Here is a 21,789-nt window from a genome sequence, read left to right on the forward strand (position 1 = left end):
TCAAAACACTAAACTACAAAGGCTAAGCCAGGGGTCTCAAACTCAAGTGGTTACAGGGGCCGAGCAGGTAATGAATATGTGTACAGAGAACCAGGTGAAAGAAAACAGGTGTGTGTGGGGGGGGGGGAATTCCCTGGTGGTCCAGTGACTAGGACTCCACGCTTCCACTGCAGGAGGCACGGGTTCGATCCCTGGTCCGGGAACTAAGATCCTGCATGGCGTGGCCAAAAGAAAAAGAAAGAAAGGAAGGAAGGAAGAAGGAAAGAAAGACGACAGTTGGGGGACTGACTCCTGAGAAGGTGAAATAGACATACGTGTTCCTATTCCTTCTGCCAAGTACAGCTGAAACCCCTGGACTTTATAGATAAAACAGCATGAGAAGATTGAAAGGTGGAGGGAAGGCGGACCAACTCGGGACCTCTGGACCCAAGGACACATGATGCCCTCATCGTTGTCACCATCCTGCTGCCCGCCCTCAGACTCCTCGTAGTTCATGATGAGTGCCACAGCTTTTCTTTTTCTTTTTTCTCCCAGTTTTATTGAGTTATCATTGATATAGGCACTGTACAAGTTTAAGGTGTACAGCATAATGATCTGACTCACATACATCGTGAAATGATTATCACAGTAAGTTTAGTGACCGTCCATCATCTCATATAGACACAAAATTAAAGAGATAGAAAAGAAATATATTTTTGCTTGTGATGAGAACTCTTAGGATTTATTCTCTTAACAACTTTCATATATAACATACAGCAGTGTTCATTATATTTATCATGTACCTTACATCCCTAGTACTTATTTATCTTATAACTGGAGGTCTGTACTTTTGACTGCCTTCTTCCAATTCCCCCTCCCCCAATCCTGCTCTGATAACCACAAATCTGATCTCTTTTTCAGTGAGTTTGTTTTTGAAATCTAATTGACCTACAACACTGTATTGCTTCCTGTTACGCAACATAGCGATTCAATATTTCTGTACATTGGGAAATGACTACCATAATAAGTATAGTTAGAATATATCACCATATAAAGATATTACAAAGTTATTGACTATATTCCCCACACTGTACATTTCATACCCATGACTAATCTATTTTGCAACTGGAAGTATGTACCTCATAATCTTCCTCACCTATTTCTTTCCTCCCCCCAACCCCTTCCCCTCTGGCAACCACCTGTTTGTTCTCTGTATCTATAACTGTTTCTGTTCTGTTACGTTTGTTCATCTTTCATTTTTTAGATTCCACATGTACATGAAATCATACAGTATTTGTCTTTCTCTGTCTGACTTATTTCACTTAGCATAATACCCTCTAGGTCTATCCGTGTTGTCTCAAATGGCAAGATTTCATTCTTTTTAATGGCTAACGTTCCATTGTATGTATACACCATATCTTTTTTATCCATTCATCTATCGATGGGCATTTAGGTTGCTTCCACATCTTGGCTATTGTAAATAATGCTGCAATGAATGTAGGGGTACATCTATCTTTTCTAATTAGTGTTTTTGTTTTCTTCAGATAAATATCCAGGAGTGGAATTGCTGGATCATATGGCAGTTCTATTTTAAAATTTTGAGGAATCTCAAAAAATTTTCGAGGAATCTCCATACTGTTTTCCATAGTGGCTGCACCAATCTACATTCTCACCAACAGTGTGTGAGGGTTCCCTTTTTCCACATCCTCACCAAAACTTGGCATTTGTTATCTTTTTAATAATATCTATTCTGACAGGTGTGAGGCGCTATCTCACTATGGGTTTTGTTTTGTTTTGTTTTTGTTTGTTTGTTTTTAAGATTTTTTTGATGTGGACCATTTTTAAAGTCTTTATTGAATTTGTTACAATATTGCTTCTGTTTTATGTTTTGGTTTTTTGGTCACAAGGCATGTGGGATCTTAGTTCCCCGACCAGGGATCGAACCCACACCCCCTGCATTGGAAGGCAAAGTCTTAACCACTGGACTGCCAGGGAAGTCCCCTCACTATGGTTTTGATTTGTATTTCCCTGATGATTAGTGATGCTGAGCATCTTTTCATGTGCCTGTTGCCCATCTGTATGTCTTCTTTGGAAAAATGTCTACTCAGATACTCTGACCATTATTCAGTCAGGTTTTGTTTGTTTGTTTTTTATGTTGAGTTGTATGAGTTCTTAGTACATTTTGGATATTAACCTCTTATCAGATATATTGTTTGCAAATATCTTCTACCATTAATTGGCAGCCTTTTCGTTTCCCTTTAGTTTCCCTCACTGTGTAAACTTTTTAGTTTGATGTAGTCCCATTTGTTTATTTTTGCTTTTGTTTCCCATGCCTGAGGAGACATATCCAAAAAGATATTACTAAGACCTATGTCAAAGAGCTTACTGCCTATGTTTTCTCTAGAAGTTTTTTTTTTAATTTATTTATTTTTGGCTGTGGTGGGTCTTCGTTGCTGCGCGCAGTCTTCCTCTAGTTGCGGAGAGCGGGGGCTACTCTTCTTTGCAGTGCGCAGGCTTCTCATTGCAGTGGCTTCTCTTGTTGCGGAGCACGGGCTCTAGGCGCATGGGCTTCCGTAGTTGTGGCACGCGGGCTCTAGAGCGCAGGCTCAGTAGTTGTGGCGCATGGGCTTTGTTGCTCCGCGGCATGTGGGAACTTCCTGGGCCAGGGCTCGAACCCATGTCCCCTGCATTGGCAGGCGATTCTTAACCACTGTGCCACCAGGGAAGCCCTCTCTCGAAGTTTTATGGTTTCAGGTCCTACATTTAAGTCTTTAATCCATTTCGAATTTATTTTTGTGTATGGTGTGAGAAAGTATTCCAGTTTGATTCTTTTGCATATAGCTGTCCAGTTTTCCCAACACCATTTATTGAAGAGGCTGTCTTTTCCCCGCTGTATATTCTTGCCTCCTTTGTCACAGATTCATTGCCCATATAAGTGTGCATTCATTTCTGGGCTCTCTATTCTTTTCTATTGATCTAGGTGTCTGTTTTTGTGCCAGTGCCCTGGGTTTTCTTTTTCCCTCATGTATCCCAAACATGGATACTGGAAGATGTAGGTAAGTGGGAGATACCACTGGACAAAGACCAAAAAAGCCCCAGTAAAATTCTGCTTTCTCCAGTCAAAAGACCAGGAAAGAGGCAGCCTAAAAGGACAGAAAGCTTTTGGACAATTACCATTCTAGGGGAATTTCCTGGCAGTCCCTCCAAAAGACAGTAACACTTCAAATCAGCTTTATTATGGGGTGACAGATTTGGGTTTCTTAAAGATAGTGGTAGCTAGAAGAGTGATACGTCATCCCTGCAGTGGTTTGTTTGGGGGCGGGATGAGGTGGGGAGAACGCAAGGAGTCATCAGCTGGAATGATCCTTGGCCCTGCCTTCAGCGCCTACACAGTACCTGGCATACAGTAGGTGCTCAATAAATATTTGTCAGCCGTTTGTGGGTAGTGGGGGTTAAGGACTCCACACTTCCACTGCAGGGGGTGCGGGTTCGATCCCTGGTCAGGGAACTAAGGTCCTGCAAGTCATGCGGCACAGCCAAAAAATTTTTAAATAAAATTTTAAAATAACCATTCTATATTAGGACAAACACCAGAGAAGAAACTGTGGCCCCACCCATACCCACACCACAAAGGCCAATGGGGAGCCTAGATATGAAATATGAAATATGAAAACTTTTTTCAATTAAAACAATTTAATTACAGTATATTATAACACAGTAGTACAACAGGACTCCCTCACATATTCATTTGACAAGTATTTACTGAGTGCCTGCTCTCTGCTAGGCACTATTCTACTGCTAAAAATGAAGTGGTGAAGCATACAGACAAGGTCCCTACAGTCATCAAGTTTACATTCTAGTGGACACCACTTTTGAACAGAAATGACTAGAAAAGCGTCTTGAAACATATACAGCCAGATGTCAATAATGGTATCTTTAAATGGACGGGATTATAATTTTTCTAATATCCTTTTCCATTTTGACTTTCCTGTGTAAGTAGGCATTGCTTTTAAACTTTAATAAGTAACAGCCAAACTTGGGAATTCCCTGGTGGTCCAGTGGTTAGGACTCCGCACTTCCAATGCAGGGGGCACGGGTTCGATCCCTGGTTGGGGAACTAAGATCACGCATGGCGCGGCACCCTCCCACAAAAAATAATAATAATAATAGCCAAACTCAGCCAATCAAAAAATATATATTCATATGCATTTATTTATTTACTTATATAAATAAATAAAATACAAAAGGTTTTCCTCTCCTCTTGAGTTTTCTAATTATGTTTGACAGTTGAAGCAAAAATCACAACACTGTCTGATGTGGTTCTAAATATATAGAGAGGAAGTGTTTAAGACATATCAATGTGATAAATCGGAGAGGGTAAAGGGACATAAAGGGAGGTAAGTTTTCTGTACTTCTCTTGAGCAGGTAAAATGATGAGACCAAATAGATTGTGGTAAGTAATATACATATAATGTAATATCCAGAAAAATCACCCAAAAATGCTATATAAAGTGGTACACTCAAAAACATTATAGAGGGACTTCCCTGGTGGTCCAGTGGTTAAGACTCCATGCTCCCAATGCAGGGGGTCCGGGTTCAATCCCTGGTTGGGGAACTAGATCCTGCATGCAGCAACTAAGACATAAATAAATATTTAAAAAAGAACAAACACTATAGATAAAATGGATTTCAAAACTGTTCAAGTAACCCACAGGAAAGCAGAAAAAAGAAAACAGAAAAAAAAAAAAAAACGGAGAGAACAAACAGAAAACAAAAAATAAAATGTCAGACTAAGCTTTAACATATCAATAATTACATTAAATGTAAATAGTCTAAATACAGGCATCCCTCACAGATATTGCAGTTTTGGTTCCAGACCACCACAATAAAGCAAATACAGCAGTAAAGTGACTCACCCATATTTTTTGGTTTCCCTATGCATATAAAAGTTATGTTTACACTATACAGTATTCATTAATTGTGCAATAGCATTATATCTAAAAAACAATTTACGTACCTTAATTTAAAAATACTTCATTGCTAAAAAAGGTTAACCATCATTAGCCTCATGAGTCATAATCTTTTTGCAATAGTAACTTCAAAGATCACTGATCACAGATCACCGTAACATAATAATAATGAAAAAGTTTGAAATATTTCAAGAATTACCAAAATGTGACACAGAGACACCAGGTGAGCAAATGCTGTTGAAAAAAGGCACCGATAGACTTGCTCAGTACAGGGTTGCCACAGACTTTCAACGTAAAAAAACACAATATCTGCGAAGTGCAATAAAACAAGGTATGCCTCTGTATCAATTAAAAGAAATTATCAGAGTGCTTAAAAGCATGACTCAAATATATGTTGTGTACAAGAAACTCACTTCAAATATAATGACATAGGCAAGGTAAATGGAAAAGGATATAGCATGAAAACAATCAAAGGAAAGTAAAAGTGGCTATATTTATAAGAGATAAACTAGACCTCAGAGCAAAGTAAATTACCAGAGACCGAGAGGGACATTATGTAATGAAAAAAGGGTCAATCTACCAAGAAGACATAGTAATCCTAAATGTGTATGCATTATCAAACAACAAAACTGCAAATTATGAAGCAAAAGCTGACATAACTAAAATGACAAATAGACAAAACCACAATTATAGTTGGAGACTTCTCTCCAACAACACTTCTCTTTCAACAATTGATGGAACAACTAGATGAAATATAGCAAAGTTATAGAACTCAGTGACACCATCAACAAACAGGATCTAATCAACATTTATAGAATACTCCACTCAACAACAGCAGAACACACATTTGTTTTAAAAACCTAGATAGGGACTTCCCTGGAGGTCCAGTGGTTAAGACTTCGCCTGCCAATGCAGGGGACAGAGGTTCGATCCCTGGTCTGGGAGCTAAGATCCCACATGCCTCGGGGCCAAAAAAACAAAACAAAAAACAGAAGCAATATCGTAACAAATTCAATAAAGACTTTAAAAATAGTCCACATCAAAAAATCTTAAAAAAAATTTTTTTTAATTAAAAATTAAAAACCTAGATAGACCATATCCTGGGCCAAAACCAAATCTCCATGGATTTTTTTTTTTTGGCCATGCTGCTTGGATTGCAGGATCTTAATTCCCCAACCAGGGATTGAACCCAGGTTCTGGCAGTGAAAGCATTGAGTCTTAACCACTGGATGGCCAGGGAATTCCCTCAACAAATTTAAATTAATTGAAATCATATAGTATGCTCTCTGACCACAATGGAATCAAACTAGAAATCAATAACAGAATGACAACAGGAAAATCTCCAAACACTTGGAAACTAAACAGCACACTTCTTGTTCCATAACTCAAAAGGCAGCCATAGGTCAAGGGAAATTTTTTTTTAAATGCATTGAAATAAGTGAATATGAAAGTAGAACATATCAAAATTGTAGAACACAGATAAAGCAGTGCTAAGAGAGAAATTTATAGCACTAAATGCATATATTAGAAAAGAAGAAAAGTTTCAAATCAAAAATCTACACTCCCACATCAAGAATTTAGAAAAAGAGGAGAAAATAAACCCAAAACAAGTAGAAATAAGAAAATAATAAAGAAGAGCAAAAATCAAGGACATTGAAAATTGAGAAGATCAATGAAACAAAGGGCTGGTTCTTTGAGGGAAAAAAAAAAAAAAAAAAAAACTGGTAAAAATGACAAACCTCTAGCTGACAAAGACTGACCTCTAGCTGACAGAGAGAGAGAGGGAGAAGATGCAACTTGCCAATAGAAATGAAACAGGAGCTATCATACAGACCCTACAGATATCAGAAGGATAATAAGAAATATTATGAACACACATAAATTCAACCACTTAGATGAAATGGTCCAATTTCTCAAAAAACACAGCTACAACAATTCACTCAATATGAAATAGATAATTTAAATAGACCTGTAAGTATTAAGTATTTGTAATTTTAAAACTCCCAGAAAGTAATCTACGGGCCCAGTTTTCACTGGAGAATTCTACCACATTAGTCAAGGTTCTCAAGAAAAACAGAACTAATAGACTATATACAGATACGCATAATAGAAGATTTATCATAGGAATTGGCTCATGCAGTTATAGGGGCCAAGAAGTCCCACAATCTGCCATTTGCAAACTGGAGAACCAAGAAAGCCAATGGTATAATTCAGTACAGACTGCCCACTGGGGAGAGGTGGGGGCCAGGTTGAGAGTGCTGGGATGGGAGAAAGGGGAGGATGTCACCACTGCAGTAGGGGAAAGGCAGGCCTTGGGGACCTGATGGCTACTCCTGGGGGGCTGAACACTGGGTGGGAGATGGGGAACAGGCTAATCTCCTAGCTGGGGGCACCCTTCTTTCAGTTCCTCTTTTTCTACCCCCTTGCTTCTTGGAGTTACACACACACAATTCACCTCAAACACACCTAGTCACCTCCCCCAGCCAAATCCTTCTCTACCAGCTCCTGCCCAACTTCCTCCTACGGGAAGCTCTCCTGGACCAAGACAGCATCAGAACTCCCCTTCCTATGGTCACTCAGCACTAACTGGAGAGATTTTGGAGCATCGGTCCCACCTTGGCTCATGCTGCTGTTTCGGGATAGGAGGCTCAGGAATGGAGGAGGGGGAGACAAGCATTGTGCTTGGAGCCCCCAAACCTCACCCTCCTCTCACCAACCCCCACAGTACTCTCCATTAAAAGACAGCTTCATCCCACCCTCATTCCCACTCTCTGGGGACACACATACCACACAAACACACACTGCAGCCCCCCCACCCAGCACCATTGTGGTTTTTAACAGCTTTATTGATACAATTTACATACCATACAACTCACAATTTAAATTGTACTATTCAATGGTTTTTTAGTATCGTCACAGAGCTACGCAACCATCAACACAATCAATTGTATCAATAGAACATTTTCATCACCCCAAAAAGAAACCCTGTCCCCATTAGTAGTTAGTCCCCATTTCCTCCCAACACCACCACCCCAGCACCACCACCGATCTACTTTCTATCTTTATAGATTTTCCTACTCTGGATCTTTTTTTTTTTTTTTTTTGGCTGCGTTGGGTCTTCGTCGCTGTGCACGGGCTTTCTCTAGTTGCGGTGAGCGGGGGCTACTCTTCATTGCTGCGCTGAGGCCTCTCATTACAGTGGCTTCTCTTGTTGCAGAGCACGGGCTCTAGGCACTCGGGCTTCAGTAGTTGTGGCACGCGGGCTCTAGAGCGCAGGCTCAGTAGTTGTGGCGCTCGGGCTTAGTTGCTCCGCAGCATGTGGGATCTTCCCGGACCAGGGCTCGAACCCGTGTCCCCTGCATTGGCAGGCGGGTTCCTAACCACTGCGCCACCAGGGAAGTCCTGGATCATTTTTATAAATGAAATCATATAATACGCCATCCTTTGCAACTGGTATCTCTCACTTATCATAACGTCGTCAAGGTTCATCCACGTTGTAACATATCAGAACTCTATTCCTTTCTATGGCTGAATGACATTGCATGTATAGATACACTCCTTTTTGTTTATTCATTCATCAACTGACATTTAGGACATTTCCACTTTCGGGCTATTAGGAATAATGCTGCTATGAACATTCGTGCACAAGTTTTTCGTGTGAATGTACATTTTCATTTCTCTTGGGTAAATACCTAATAATGGAATTGCTGGGTCATATGGTAATTCTACCTTTTGAGGAACTGTCAGACTGTTTTCAAAAGCAGCTGCAGCATTTTACAATGCCACCAGCATTGTCGGAGGGTTCCAATTTTTCCACATCCTCTGCAACACTTGTTATCATCTTTTTGATTCTAGCCATCCTCATAGGTATGAAGTTTTATCTCTTTGTAGTTTTTTTTTTTTTTAAGATTTTTTTGATGTGGACCATTTTTAAAGTCTTTATTAAATTTGTTACAATATTGCTTCTGTTTTATGTTTTGGTTTTTTGGCTGTGGGGCATGTGGGCTCTCAGCTCCCCAACCAGGGTTCAAACCCACACCCCCTGCATTGGAAGGAAAAGTCTTAACCACTGGACCGCCGGGGAAGTCCCTCTTTGTAGTTTTGATTTGCATTTCCCTAATGACTAATGGTGTCAGACAACTTTTCATGTGCACCTTGGCCATTTGTATGTCTTCCTTGTCTATTCCAAATGTCTACTCAGATCCTTTGACCATTTTTTTAATTGGGTTGTCTTTTTATTATTGAGTTGTAAGGACCATGGACGATATTAAGCAAAACGCTGATTGAAGCTATTTGCCCAGCGTCCCTGAAGTTTGGCCCCTGGGCAAGACGCTTTCTGTCTTGCCGGCCTCTTCTCCTCACAGCCCTGCCCAGCAAGTCCACCTCATTCAGGCTCAGGAACGAGGCGCCTCTTCCTGCCCACCCACCCCCCCGAACCCAAGCAGCTCAGAACAAACCCCTCTTCACAGATGAAGAAACCCAGTCCAGGTGGGAAAGGACCTGCTCAAGGCCACAGGACTGAGAAGAGTGGAGCTGGACTCCACCTCAGGTCTGTCCAACTAAACCCTCCACCTTCTCCACACTGTTTCTCTGCCCACCGGTTTGTCTGGCCCTGGCTGTTTTCTGGTTTGCAGTACACATACGTTTCCTCCGTTCTCATCAGTGCCCTGTGAGGTAGGTCATGTAGGCATCAGTCTCCTCATTTGGCAGAGGAGGAAATGGAGGTTAGGAGAGGGGACGTGACTTTCCTCAGCCTCGCAGGTAGCAAGAGACAGAGCTCAGGGCAAAACCAGCAGGAAGCCCACTCTCAGGACAAAAGCATGTGATTTCAGGCACCCACCCTATACTCAGCCACGCTGCCCGAGTGTTCTGCCTCTCCTCCGACCCAAAGCCACACCGCTAACCAGGAAACTGCAGCAGCCAGCAGTCCACTGGATGGACCTGGGCTTCAAGAATTTGCTCCAGGGCAGCCCCCGCCCAGCACCAGCGGGGCCCTCTGGCCGGGCACTCCCAGCCCTGCCCAACCCAGCCCCAACAGGCCCAGCCCAAGACCTTTGCCCCTGCGAGAAGTAGGACCCTGGTTTCCATGGGCCTCTGGCCCTGTTTACCTCACCCCAGGGCTTGGACCCTTACGGAGGGAGACATAGGCTGCATGCCTGTATTTGAGAGATGTGGGGCAAACCAGAAAAACCCCTAGGCCCGGTTTGATGAGGTTTCTCATCTCGCCTGGAAGTGCCCTAGGTTCCGACTAGATTCCAAAGACACGGGACAGAGTAGTGTCCCATTATCAGTCATTTATGCCAGGAGGAGGGCCCCCGGGCAGACAAGGTTACAGGAATGAAAGAAAATGATGTTTTTGCATCAACTTTCTAAATCAACTTTCTCTTGAGGACCCAGCACCGTTCTGGGCACTGGAGATACGGCAGTTAATAAAACCAGCAGAAACCCTTGCCTGTTTGGGGACCTTCTGGATGTCCCAGTGGAGCTGACATACTAGAGCAGAGAGAGAGAGAATAAAAAATAAGTAAGAAAAATATAGAGTATGATGGACGGTGTTAAATGCTAAAAAAGAATGTAAAGTATAAAAAGGGGACAGGACATAGTGGGGTGAATAGCTGCGATTTTATTTATTTATTTATTTGGCCGCACCACGTGGCTTGCAGGATCTTAGTTCCCCCACCAGGGATTGAACCTGGGCCGCTGCAGTGAAAGCAGGGAGTCCTAACCACTGGACCGACGGGGAATTTCCAGCTGTGATCTTCTTTTATTTTTTAATTTTTTAAAAATAAATTTATTTTATGTATTTACTTTTGGCTGTGTTGGGTCTTCGTTGCTGCGCGCGGGCTTTCTCTAGTTGTGGCGAGCGGGGGCTACTCTTCATTGTGGTGCGCGGGCTTCTTCATTGCGGTGGCTTCTCTTGTTGCAGAGCACGGGCTCTAGGCACGCGGGCTTCAGTAGTTGTGGCACGTGGGCTCAGTAGTTGTGGCTCGCGGGCTCTAGAGCGCAGTCTCAGTAGCTGTGGCACACAGGCTTAGTTGCTCCGCGGGATGTGGGGTCCTCCCGGACCAGGGATGGAACCCGTGTCCCCTGCATTGGCAGGCAGATTCTTAACCACTGCGCCACCAGGGAAGTCCCAGCTGTGATTTTAAATAGTGTGGTTAGGGAAGGCCTGGCTGGGAACAAAAACATGAAAGGTGAAAGGAGTGAGCCATGTGGTCTCTGCAATATCCCAGGCAGAGGACACGGCAAGAATGGGGGCGCTGAGGTGAGGGGAAGCGAGGAAGATGGGGGACAGGGCCTCCAAGGCCAACTCTGTAGGGCTCTAAGCAGGGCGAGGGATAGCCCAGGTGTGGGAGCAAGGCCATTGCAGGTAATGTCTGACTTCCCACTTTTGCCTGGATCAAACCTCTTTCACCACCGTTTCATTAAGGTGGATCCCGGTTCTGACTCCCCGCCGGCGCAGCGGGAGAGAGGACCAGGGCTCTGTGAAGGGAGGGGACTCAATGGGGGCGGCTGTGGGAGGAGAGAGCAGCTCAGCTAAAGGGCTCCAGGGTCACTGCGAGTGTTAAGAGCTGAGAGCTGGAGAGGGGCTAGAGATCTGAGTTCAGCACTGGCTCAGGGGTGTCTTCTGGGCGCCTTTGCGGGTTGTCCCTGGCTTCTGAGTCCAGACGTCCAGGGATGGCAACACCATGGGCCTGGATCAGGCCGAGATCCTGCGCTGGTAGCGCTGCCTCAGAGGCCAGAGGGACCGAGGAGCAGGTGCGCAGCTCCCGGGGCAGCGGCCCACTCTGGGAAAACAGCCGCGGCCACGCCCACAGTGGGCCCTCCCTGTCCCCGCGGATCCCTGGCAGCTGGCAGCGCCCCCTTCCCCACGCCTCCCGTGCCAACGGCGCTGAAAATGCGCGGGGGAGGAGGAGTGTCCAGCACTTTGTGCTTTTCGCCCCACACCCCGTAGAATTCGTTTCCGAGCAGTGGGGAACCAGGAGCGAGGGGCGGGGGCGCAGGTCTCGGCCCCGCCCTCCCTTGGCACCCCCCACCCCCGCGCCGTGAGCCACTCCTGGCCAAGTCCTTCCTCCCAGGGCGCTTAGTGAAGGTGGGAAGAGGGGCCACGTCACTGTCCCCAGGCCCGGGAGAGGGCGGCTCCGCCCCTCCCTCCCCCGCCGGAGCGCTGGGCCGGGATCGAAGACTAACCTGCCCCAGCCCAGGGCCAGCCCAGTCGCTGCCGCCCGCCTACAAAGCCACAGGCAGGTGCAGGCGCAGCCGCTGCGCGAACGGGCAGAGCGGAGCCTTTAGGGCGCGCGCCATCCGTGTGTCTGTCCGTTGCTCCATCAATCCGGGCGTCAGCCCGTCGGCGCACCGCCGCTCCCGCCCAGGCCCCAGCGGCCCCGGCCCCTCGTCGTCCCGCACCCGGAGCCGCCCTCCAGTGACGGCTTTGGCGCGGCAGCCATGTCCATGGGCCTGGAGATCGCGGGCACCTCGCTGGCCGTGCTGGGCTGGCTGGGCACCATCGTGTGCTGCGCGCTGCCCATGTGGCGCGTGACGGCCTTCATCGGCAGCAGCATCATCACGGCGCAGATCACCTGGGAGGGCCTGTGGATGAACTGCGTAGTGCAGAGCACGGGCCAGATGCAGTGCAAGGTGTACGACTCGCTGCTGGCGCTGCCGCAGGACCTGCAGGCGGCCCGCGCCCTCATCGTCATCGCCATCCTGCTGGCCGCCTTCGGGCTCCTTGTGGCGCTCGTGGGTGCCCAGTGCACCAACTGTGTGCAGGACGACACGGCCAAGGCCAAGATCACCATCGTGGCGGGCGTGCTCTTCCTGCTGGCCGCCTTGCTCACCCTCGTGCCGGTGTCCTGGTCGGCCAACACCATCATCCGGGACTTCTACAACCCCTTGGTGCCAGATGCACAGAAGCGCGAGATGGGCTCTGCCCTGTACGCGGGCTGGGCGGCCGCGGCGCTGCAGCTGCTGGGGGGCGCTCTGCTCTGCTGCTCGTGCCCGCCGCGCGAGAAGAAACACACGCCTGCCAAGATCCTCTACTCGGCGCCGCGCTCCACCGGCCCGGGCGCCGGCACCGGCACAGCCTACGACCGCAAGGACTACGTCTGAGTGAGCAGCCGCGGGGAGCCTCCACCACCCCCACGAGCTGGCGCGCCCACCAGGCCTGCGTGCGGCCTTGCATCGGAGACCAGCCCACCCAGATGCCAGGCAACTCTCTCGCTGGACTGGGAGGGGACCTCCCGGCGCCCCCTTCCCCAGCTGCCACCCCTCTTCGGGCCCGGGAGCGGGATTGCGGAGCCCAGGGGCCAGCCAGCATGGACCATGAAACCTTGCCCCTCTGGAGCGCGGAGCTGGGGTGACCGCCTCTACTTGTTCGCCCCGTCGGGCTGCGGCCTGACAGCCCTCGTTGAGCAGGGACCCGCAGTCTTGAAAAGGGCCACTTGATATTTTTCAATAAAAACCTTTCGTTTTGCAGTTGCCTGCGTGCGCCTCCTTGTCCTGAGCGCGGACAGGCCTCCACCTCCCTGCAGAGCTCCCCCACCCCCACCCCCACCCCCACCCCCAGAAGGGTTGGCCTTGGCTGGATTCTGCTCTCCCACTGCCCGGGATGAAGCTTAGAGAGGCACCGAGTTTCGGTAGCCGAGAAAGTGGGGTTGTAAACTTAGCTGGGTGCTCACTAGCTAGTTGGTCCTTTGGCCTCTTCACTGGGGATTCAGACGATGACGCCCCAATCTGGAGGGGCAGGCATGAGCACTTCCGGGCATGGGGGAGGTGGGAGGAGGATGTCAGGGACCCCCTTCTCTAGGGTTTGTGCCTGGAGCACCGGCCCTCCACAGTGCTCCTGCACACCTGAATCTCCCCTGTGGCGTGTGAAAGAGCACATTCAATGCTATGATTTCATATTTGGGAAAGGAGAACAAAAAGATCTATTGTTTTGGTAAAACACACTACCAAAGAAAGCTGAGTGGAATCTTCTCACCAGGAGAAGAGGTGAGAGAGGGGCCTCATTTTCTTCCTGAAACCCTTGAGGGAGGGAAAGGGGGGGGACTCAGAACTCTCTGGTGACATTCTAATGCTAAGGTAAACAAGGTTTGGAAACACTTGTGTCTTGGAGAAGGTGTAAGAGGTTCAGGCAGTGGGAAAGAGGGATGGTGTCCAGAACCAGGAAAGTGGGATTCCAGTGGCTGGGTAGATAACAAGGTGAGGGAGGAAGTGGCAATGGGGCCCTGGGTCCAGAAGAGGCCAAGTCATGGAGAATCTCGTGTGCAGAATTACAGATTTGGGACCCTAATCTAATGTTATGGGAATCGTGGAAGGGACGTATCTGGTCAAATTTACACTCTAAAATAACCTCTCCAGCTGCCCCTGCAGAACTGGGACTCAAGGAGGGGGATGAAGGCAGGAGACCATCTTAGAGGCTGTGCAGCTATCCCTGTGTGAGATAATGCAGCCCAGAAATAAAGCAGGGACAGTGGGATGGGGGACCAGGCCTGATGGGGAGGGGGCGTTATAAAAGAAGCAAGGCGAGCAGGGCTGGAGAACCATTTGGATATGCAGGGTGAGGGAGTGGAAAGAGCTAGGATAACCCCAATTTTCTGCCTTAGGTCGCTGACTGGCTGGTGGTGCCATTTACCAAAATAGGACCAGGTTGCTGGGGAAAGATGATGGTTTCAGTTGTGAGTGAACAGAGTTTGGCAAGCCTGTGGGACCTCCAGGCAGAGACGTCCAGGAAGTGACAGGGCATACGTAGAGATCTGGAACTCAGGAACAGTAAACCTGGCTGTTGTTAGCATACATATGGCAACCGAAACCACGGAAGTGGATGAGGTCAGTTTAGAAACCAAAGAGAAAAAAAGAGTTTCAAGAAGGCGGGCGTTGGCAATGGCATCCGAGGCTGCAGAAGTCGTTAGGCAAGAAGAAGCCTGAAGATTAAAAGCAGCAAGGTGGTCACTGGAGACCTTAACTAGAGGCGCGGGGGCAGATGCAGTGGACAGAAAAGTGAGTGGGAGATGAGAAGCAGAAACAGAACATGTAGACCATGCGTCCTAGAGGTTTGGGGAATCCAGGCCAGGAGAGCCACTTGCAGGGGAGCAAGGGTCACAGGACAGGTATTTGGGATTGTGGAGGCTTGCAACTATTTCGAAGTTATTGTATCTCGAACTTCTTGGCCTGCAGCATAGCGAAAGCAAAAGGCCCCAGGGGCAGGCAGATTTTTTCAGTAGAATGCTTCACATAACTCCCAAAAAATTCTCCTCTAGTTAAGGAACAACAGACATGTTTTTACCCTTTATGACCCGAGGAAGAGGAAGTAGGTTACCATGAACAGTAAGAGTACCCGGGCTTTAGATCCTTCATTCTCTGTGGGATTCCAGGAAAGGACTTGGGGTTGCCATTACTCTCTCTCCAACCCAGTCCCCTTTGGGAACCAGTCTTCTAGCCTGGGGGGAAGGAAACAGAGTGACATGGAATATGAAGATGAGGGGGGCTGCTAGTGATGGATCCTAGGGAGAGCTAGAGGGAGGGGATGTGGGCTCGGGGCGGGGGGTGGGAGGGCTCCAGGCGGAGGCCTCAGGGGAAGGGGGCTTAGCCACGGGGAAGTGAGGGGAGGGAGCCCAGTAAGAGGGAAGGGACTCAGAGAAGGGGGTCAGCGAAGGGGAGGGGACTCCGTGGGGGGAAGTGTCAGAGAGGGAAGAGGCTTAACAGTAGAGGGGGAGGGAACGAGATGGGATTTGGGGGTGTAGGCAGAGGACCAAGGGATTGCATCTGCCTTCACCCAGCCCCACGGTCTCTTTGCCAGTGGAACCAGGGAGTCAGGTTGGCCCAAGCCAAAACTGAGGGGCACCAGGTGGCTTCTTTGTCCCAGAGGGCCCTGCAGGCAGGAGCGAGTTTATTCATTTACCACCGGCTTCATGAGGGCAGCCTGGATGCAACGCCTCCCAGCCACACTGTGGCAGAGCTGCAGCCTGAGGCTCTGAGCCAGCCAGCCCCCTGTGGTCCATCCCCAGCACCCCCGAGCCACAGGGATGTGGCAGACAAGGTAGACAGACCCAATCAGATCCTCAGGTGGGGTGGGAAGGGCTCCCGGGCCTCAGACCCTCCCCTGGCTCACTAGTCTCTCCCCAAGCCTGGGCTCTCCTGGGCTCCCCTGGCGGGTAGTGGTGAGGTATCCTACCCCATCCTACACCCTCCCACCCCAACTCGCACACACATCCTTGCCTGGCTTCAGGATCTGTCCTAACTCAAACTCTCCTTATTCTTTCTGGAGTTTAGGGTCTAAACAGAGGGGGTAGAGTCTGCAGCCTAGAGACCACAAACTGAGGAGGGTCCCACGTGAGGGGTCCCAGGAAATCTTGAGACTGCTAGAGAAGAGAAAGGCGTTTGGTGTGACTGGACTGGGAGTCAGCTGGGATCCGCTCCTTTCCCTGTGTGACTCTGAGCAATTCCCTTCCCTTCTGGGTCTCAGTTTCCCCATCATTTCAACATAGGGCTTGGACCAGATGATCCATGAGGGCCCCTGTAACTTGTCTTTTCCATCCCCATTTTTATCCTTATCACCCCCTGCAGAAGAAAATTAGTCAGAACCAAACTGACCAGGTAAACAGGGCAGTTCACTCTCTGAGTCTCAGTTTCCTCATCTACAAAATGGGTATGATAATAGCACTGAGCTGTGTTGAGGATTAGCTGAGCCATCCTCTGGATTCCCATGCAGTCTAGTTTCACCCCATCACAGCACATACTACACTATGTTGTTGTTCCGTTTCTTGGGAGATGTCCCCTGCAGAAGGTCATCTCCCAAGGTCAGGGGCACTATCCTGAGCGTCTCTCTGTCTGCAGCACCCAGTACAGGCCAGCGCCCATTTGTGTTCCTGTCTATGTGCAGGAGTAGCACCTGGCACAATGCTAGGCACACAGTAGAACGTCAGTTAACTTGAGTTGGTATCGTTAATATTTTGGTGTATTCAGCCAGGCAGGAGTCTGGGAACATGAGGGAGATGGCTGGGTCGTGAGAAAGTCTTTGGATTTCTTCAGAATCCACAGCCCCTGGAGCCCCCTGCCAGGCCCTGGGGCTCTGTCCCACCCCACCTCCCACTGTTGTGCTGCAGGCTGCCCTGGTCTTGCCACACCTGTTCTAGCTCTTCCTCCTACCAAAACCAAAAGCCAAGTGTTTTATCAAACAAATACAGCATTTACTGTGGCTCCCTCAAGGTCTGCGGCAGGCCTGGAGGGACAGACAGTACCTTCCTTCTCCCTCCCCTGCCAGGGCTCCATTCGAGGTCATCCTTGCCAAGACAAGTATGCACTGCAGAGGAGGTGAAGAGAGAGAGAGAGTGCATTGGCCCTGGTGAGGGACCTTGGACAAGTCACTGGCCAGCTCCCACTCTCCTCTGTAAGAGAGGTGATGTTGTCCCTGCTCTATTTGATCTCCGTAAGAACCCTGCAGGGTAGGCATTACACGATGAGACCACCGGAGCTCACAAGCTGATGAGGCTGGGCTCCAGGCTCTGCCACCTCCTGTCAATTACCAGCCTGTTATTATTTCTAGATACGTCCACCTCTCTTCTTCCCCACTTGTACCACCGATTCCAACCAGGCTAGCACCATCTTTCTGTAACAGCCTCAAGAGGGTCTCCCATCTCCAGACTGCCTCTCCCTACCCTCAACCCTGCTCAGTCCATTTCCAAGCCATTTGGAATAGCCGAGTGACACAGTCCTGCATCTGGCCATGTCACTCCCCTATTTAAAATCCTTCCAGTCCCCCAAGCCGACATGGCCCTTAGGAGCCCACCCAGACACCATGGCATGCCTAAAGAGCCCCTACAAGGGCAGAGCCGTGCTTGCCTCTCAGCGTCTGCCTGCACTCCCTGCATTAGCCCCACTCTGCCTCCCCACCCCGGCCTGCAAGGCCCAACCCCACCAGACAGCCTTCCCTTCCTCAAAGATCGTGCTCTCTGGACCCTCAACACAAGTCATTCTCTCTTCTTGGCACAGTTTCCCCATCTTCACCTCACCCATCTTGGGAAGCTTAGAGGTCACTTTATATCCCAGCTGAGGGATGCTTCCCTGACACCCAGCCTATTCCTACAGAGTCCTGGACATCCCGGGCAACACCAGAGCATTTGTCCCTCTGTGTCAGAATCACCTCTTTTTTTCTTTTTCTTTCTTTTTTTTTTGGCCGCGTTGGGTCTTCGTTGCTGCGCGCAAGCTTTTTCTAGTTGCGGTGAGTGGGGGCTACTCTTCGTTGCGGTGCGCGGGCTTCTCATTGCAGTGGCTTCTTTTGTTGCAGAGCACGGGCTCTAGGCACGCGGACTTCAGTAGTTGCAGCATACCGGCTCAGTAGTTGTGGCACATGGGCTTAGTTGCTCCGCAGCATGTGGGATCTTCCCTGACCAGGGATCGAACCCATGTCCCCTGCATTGGCAGGTGGACAGAATCACCTCTTAACTTGTCTTTCTCCTGCCCTAGACCATCAGCTCTGTCGGGGAAGGACCTAAGCATCCTGTTCACCTTTGTATGCCCCAAGCCTAGCAGAATGCCCAGCACAAAGCTGATACTCAATAAAGGAGAGACAAGGTTAATGTCCATGGTGCCTTTTGGAGACAAAAATGACTGTGTCTTATGTGCAATCAGGGAACAGCAGCAGATTGGTTCTAGAAGAGTTCAGAGGTCATGAAGAGCTGTAACAGTCTAGGAAGGCTTTGTGGGCGGAGGGGCGGGGGGTCCCTGAAAAGGTCTTGAGTAAGTAGGTTTTAGATGGGCAGAGCTAAGAGGAAAAGGCTTTCCAGGCAGGAGTCACTGATTGGGCAAAGGCAAGGTGTCAGACCAGAAGTCAGGAGCTGACCAAAAGGTCAACCTGGTTGAAGTACAAAATTTGTATACAAGCCAGTAAGAGAAAGGTTGAAAAACTTGAGTAGGGACACGGAGTTACATTTCAACCCAAATTTCTCTGCCTGGTATTCCAGACCCTTCAGTGCCTCCTTCCCAAACCCAACAATGCAGCCACCTAGAGCTGTTCCAGCCTCCACAGTTTTTCTTTTATTGAAGTATAGTTGATGTGCAGTAATGCTACATAAGTTACAGGTGTACAATATAGTGATACACAATTTTTAAAGGTTATACTCCATTTATAGTTATTATATAATATTGACTATATTCCCCATGTTGTACAACATATCCCTGTAGCTTATTTCATACCTAGTAGTTTGTACCTCTTAATCCCCTGCCCCTATATTGCCCCTCCTCCTTTCCCTCTCCCCACCCAGTCTCCACACTTTTTTTTTCTTTGGCCATGTCGCACAGCAGCATTGGGGATCTTACTTCCCTGACCAGGGATTGAACCCGTGCCCCCTGCAGTGGAAAAGAGGAGTCTTAACCACTGGACCGCCAGGGAAGTCCCAACACTTTTTACTATCCCCATCCTTCCACCTTGCCTTCTGTCCACATGCTAATCATTGGCAATTCATTGGGAATCCAGATGCATTAAAGGTCTAATACAACAAAACAAACAAGCAAACTAGAAAGAACTAGAAGACAATGCAGAAAACATTTTTATGCTATCAAAATGAGGAAAGCCTCCCTAAGCAAGACACAAACCCCAGAAGAAGTCAAACAAAAGACGATCAGATTTGAGTGCATAACAAATATAAAATAAATAAACAATCTGAAAAGGAAAATAAGAAAACAATTCCACTTACAATAACATCAAAATGAATAAAATTCTTAGAAATAAAACCTAACCAAGGAGGTGAAAGACTTGTACACTGAAAAGTACAAAACATTACTGAAAGAAATTAAAGAAAACACAAATAGATGGAAAGACACCCCATGTTTATGGATTGAAAGACTTAAAATTGTTCAGACATCCATACCACCCAAAGTGATCTGCAGATTCAATGCAACCCCTGTCAAAATCCCAATGGCATTTTTGTTTTTGTTGTTGCAGAAATAGAAAAATTCATTCTGAAATTCATATGGAATCTCAAGGGAACTGAATAGCCAAAAAGAAGAACAAAGTTGGAGAATCCACACATCTGGATTTCAAAATATTACAAAACTATAGTAATCAAATCAGTGTGGTACTAGCAGAAAGACAGACATACAGACCAATGAAATGGAATAGAGAATCCAGAAATACACTCTCACAAAAATGGTCAAATGAGTTTCAACAAGGATGCCAAGAACACTCAATGAGGAAAGAACAGTTTTTTCAACTGGATATCCACATGCCAAGAACAAAGCTGGACTCTTGCCTGACAGCATAGACAAAAACTAAAACTGGATCAAAGACCTAAACATAAGAGGTGAAACAACAAAACTTTTAGAAGAATGTGGGGGAAAAGCTTCACAACATTGGACTTGGCAACAATTTCTTGGATATGACATCAAAGGCACAAGCAACAAAAGAAAAGAATAGACAAATTGGACTTGATGAAAATTTAAAATTTTGTGCATCAAAAGATACTATGGACAGAATGAAAAGGCAATCCACGGGATGGTTTTGGAATATATTTGCAAATCATGTATCTGATATATGATTAATATCCAGGATCTATAGAGAATTCCTAAAACTCAAAAAGAAAGAAAAAAAAAAAAACAGGAAATAACAACTGTTGGCAAGGATATAGAGAAATTGGAACTTTTGTGGACTGTTGGTGGGAATGTAAAATGGTACCGATGCTGTGGAAAACAGTATGGGGGTAAAAAACTTGAACTACCATATGATCCAACAATGCCACTTTTGGGTATATATACCTGAAAGAGTTGAAAGCAGGGTCTCAAAGAAATATTTGCACACCCGTGTTCATAGTACTATTCACAATAGCCAAGAGGTGGAATGCAAATGTCCATCTATGGATAAAGAGATAAGTAAAATGTGGTCTATACATACAATGAAATATTCTTCAGCCTTAAAAAGGAAGAAGGGGCTTCCCTGGTGGTGCGGTGGTTGAGAATCTGCCTGCCAATGCAGGGGACACGGGTTCGAGCCCTGGTCTGGGAAGATCCCACATGCCGCGGAGCAACTGGGCCCGTGAGCCACAACTACTGAGCCTGCGTGTCTGGAGCCTGTGCTTGGCAACGAGAGGCCGCGATAGTGAGAGGCCCGCGCACTGCAATGAAGAGTGGCCCCCGCTTGCCACAACTAGAGAAAGCCCTCGCACAGAAACGAAGACCCAGCACAGCCATACATACATACATACATACATACATAAAAAGAATGTAAGCAGACAAGAATAGCATTAAAAAAGTAAAAAATTTAAAAAAAATTTAAAAAAAAAAAAGATTTTGACATATGCCATAATATGGATGAGCCTTAAAGATAAATACTAATTGAAATAATCCAGCCACAAAAAGACAGATACTGTATGATTCTACTTATATGAGGTACATAGAGGAGTCGAATTCATAAAGACAGAAAGCAGAATGATAGCTACCAAGGCGAGGAGAGGAGGAAAAAGGGAGTTGTCCTTTAATGGGTATAGTTTCAGATTTACAAGATGAAAAAGTTCTGGGGACTTCCCTGGCAGCCCAATAGTTAAGACTCTGCACTTTCACAGCAGGGGGTGCCGGTTCGATCCCTGGTCGGGGAACTAAGATCCCAAATAAAGAAAAAGAAAAAGTTCTGAATATATGTTTCACAACAATATGAATTTATTTAAAATTACTGAACTATACTTCATAGTTAAGGTGGTAAATTTTATGTTATATGTTTTTTGCCACAATAAAAAAATTTACATAGAAGGGAAAAATGAACAAATGTCAAAGATAAGCAAGAAACAGGGAGAAAATGTTTGCATCATATGTAACAGAAAAATGGTTAAAACACCTACTATAAAGAGTTCCT

The 21,789-nt window shown here is 47.1% G+C and overlaps 1 protein-coding gene across 1 annotated transcript; it reads left to right on the plus strand.

Moving 5' to 3' along the window:
• Positions 1-12,061: 12,061 nt before the first annotated feature.
• CLDN3 (claudin 3) lies at positions 12,062-13,424 on the plus strand. The gene has a single exon (XM_059896023.1). The coding sequence runs from the start codon at positions 12,396-12,398 to the stop codon at positions 13,056-13,058; it is 663 nt and encodes a 220-aa protein (XP_059752006.1). The 5' UTR covers positions 12,062-12,395; the 3' UTR covers positions 13,059-13,424.
• The last annotated feature ends 8,365 nt before the right edge of the window (positions 13,425-21,789 follow it).

Source organism: Balaenoptera ricei, chromosome 15 (assembly GCF_028023285.1).
Source record: "Balaenoptera ricei isolate mBalRic1 chromosome 15, mBalRic1.hap2, whole genome shotgun sequence".
Classification (NCBI taxonomy): Eukaryota; Metazoa; Chordata; class Mammalia; order Artiodactyla; family Balaenopteridae; genus Balaenoptera; species Balaenoptera ricei.

What these genes read in the sequence shown, in the direction of transcription:
- CLDN3 (XM_059896023.1), top strand. Translation starts at nt 12,396, where the DNA reads ATGTCCATGGGCCTGGAGATCGCGGGCACCTCGCTGGCCGTGCTGGGC.